Source organism: Carlito syrichta, unplaced genomic scaffold (genome assembly GCF_000164805.1).
Source record: "Carlito syrichta isolate Samal-C Ts95f unplaced genomic scaffold, Tarsius_syrichta-2.0.1 Scaffold303038, whole genome shotgun sequence".
Classification (NCBI taxonomy): Eukaryota; Metazoa; Chordata; class Mammalia; order Primates; family Tarsiidae; genus Carlito; species Carlito syrichta.
In genome coordinates, this window is record NW_007247134.1 from 294128 (window position 1) to 294648 (window position 521).

At 74.5% G+C, this 521-nt stretch overlaps 1 protein-coding gene across 4 annotated transcripts in view; it reads left to right on the plus strand.

Moving 5' to 3' along the window:
• The first annotated feature begins 189 nt into the window (after positions 1–189).
• Positions 190–521, plus strand: part of SEC11C (SEC11 homolog C, signal peptidase complex subunit) — a 17970-nt gene continuing 17638 nt past the window's right edge. Inside the window, exon 1 of one of the 4 annotated variants that reach the window (XM_008057516.1) lies at positions 190–390. In XM_008057516.1, the coding sequence (XP_008055707.1) occupies positions 304–390 (87 nt within the window). In that variant the 5' untranslated portion in view covers positions 190–303. The remainder of the gene's footprint in view (positions 391–521) is intronic. The other 3 variants (XM_021712068.1, XM_021712069.1, XM_021712070.1) reach the window with 3 other exon arrangements.

Sequence of the window (521 nt, forward strand, 5' to 3'; positions counted from 1 at the left end):
CCCCTCCGAGCGGTCGGAGGAGGCTCCGGAGCCCCGCTGCTGCTCTCCCCAGGAGCCCTGGGTCTTCACTGGCCGAGGCGCTCACGGCGCGGCATTCTGGGAGTTGTAGTTTTCTGGCTCCAAGTTTCCTCCTGGACGCCTCGTGACCAGGACTCGCGGGACTACCGTTCCCAGAAGCCCCGGCGAGTCGCCGGTCGCGTGGCCCGCAAGGACGCGGGGCTGGTGGGCGGGGGCCGCCGGTGCTCGGCAGCTGTCTGTGACCCCCGGAGCCGGCGGGCTGCCCGGGTCCCCGGAGACCCCGCCATGGTACGCGCGGGCGCCGCGGGGACGCCTCTCCCCGCGTCCGGCTTGGACATCTTCGGGGACCTGAGGAAGATGAACAAGCGCCAGGTAGCAGAGGCCGGGCCGGGGGCGCGCCCGGGACCGGGACCGGGGCGTCTGCCAGGGACCGGGGCTTCCCGGGTGGGGCTTGGGCCAGGACAGCGCCGGGTGACTGCGGCCCGGCGGCGACCCGAAGCTCC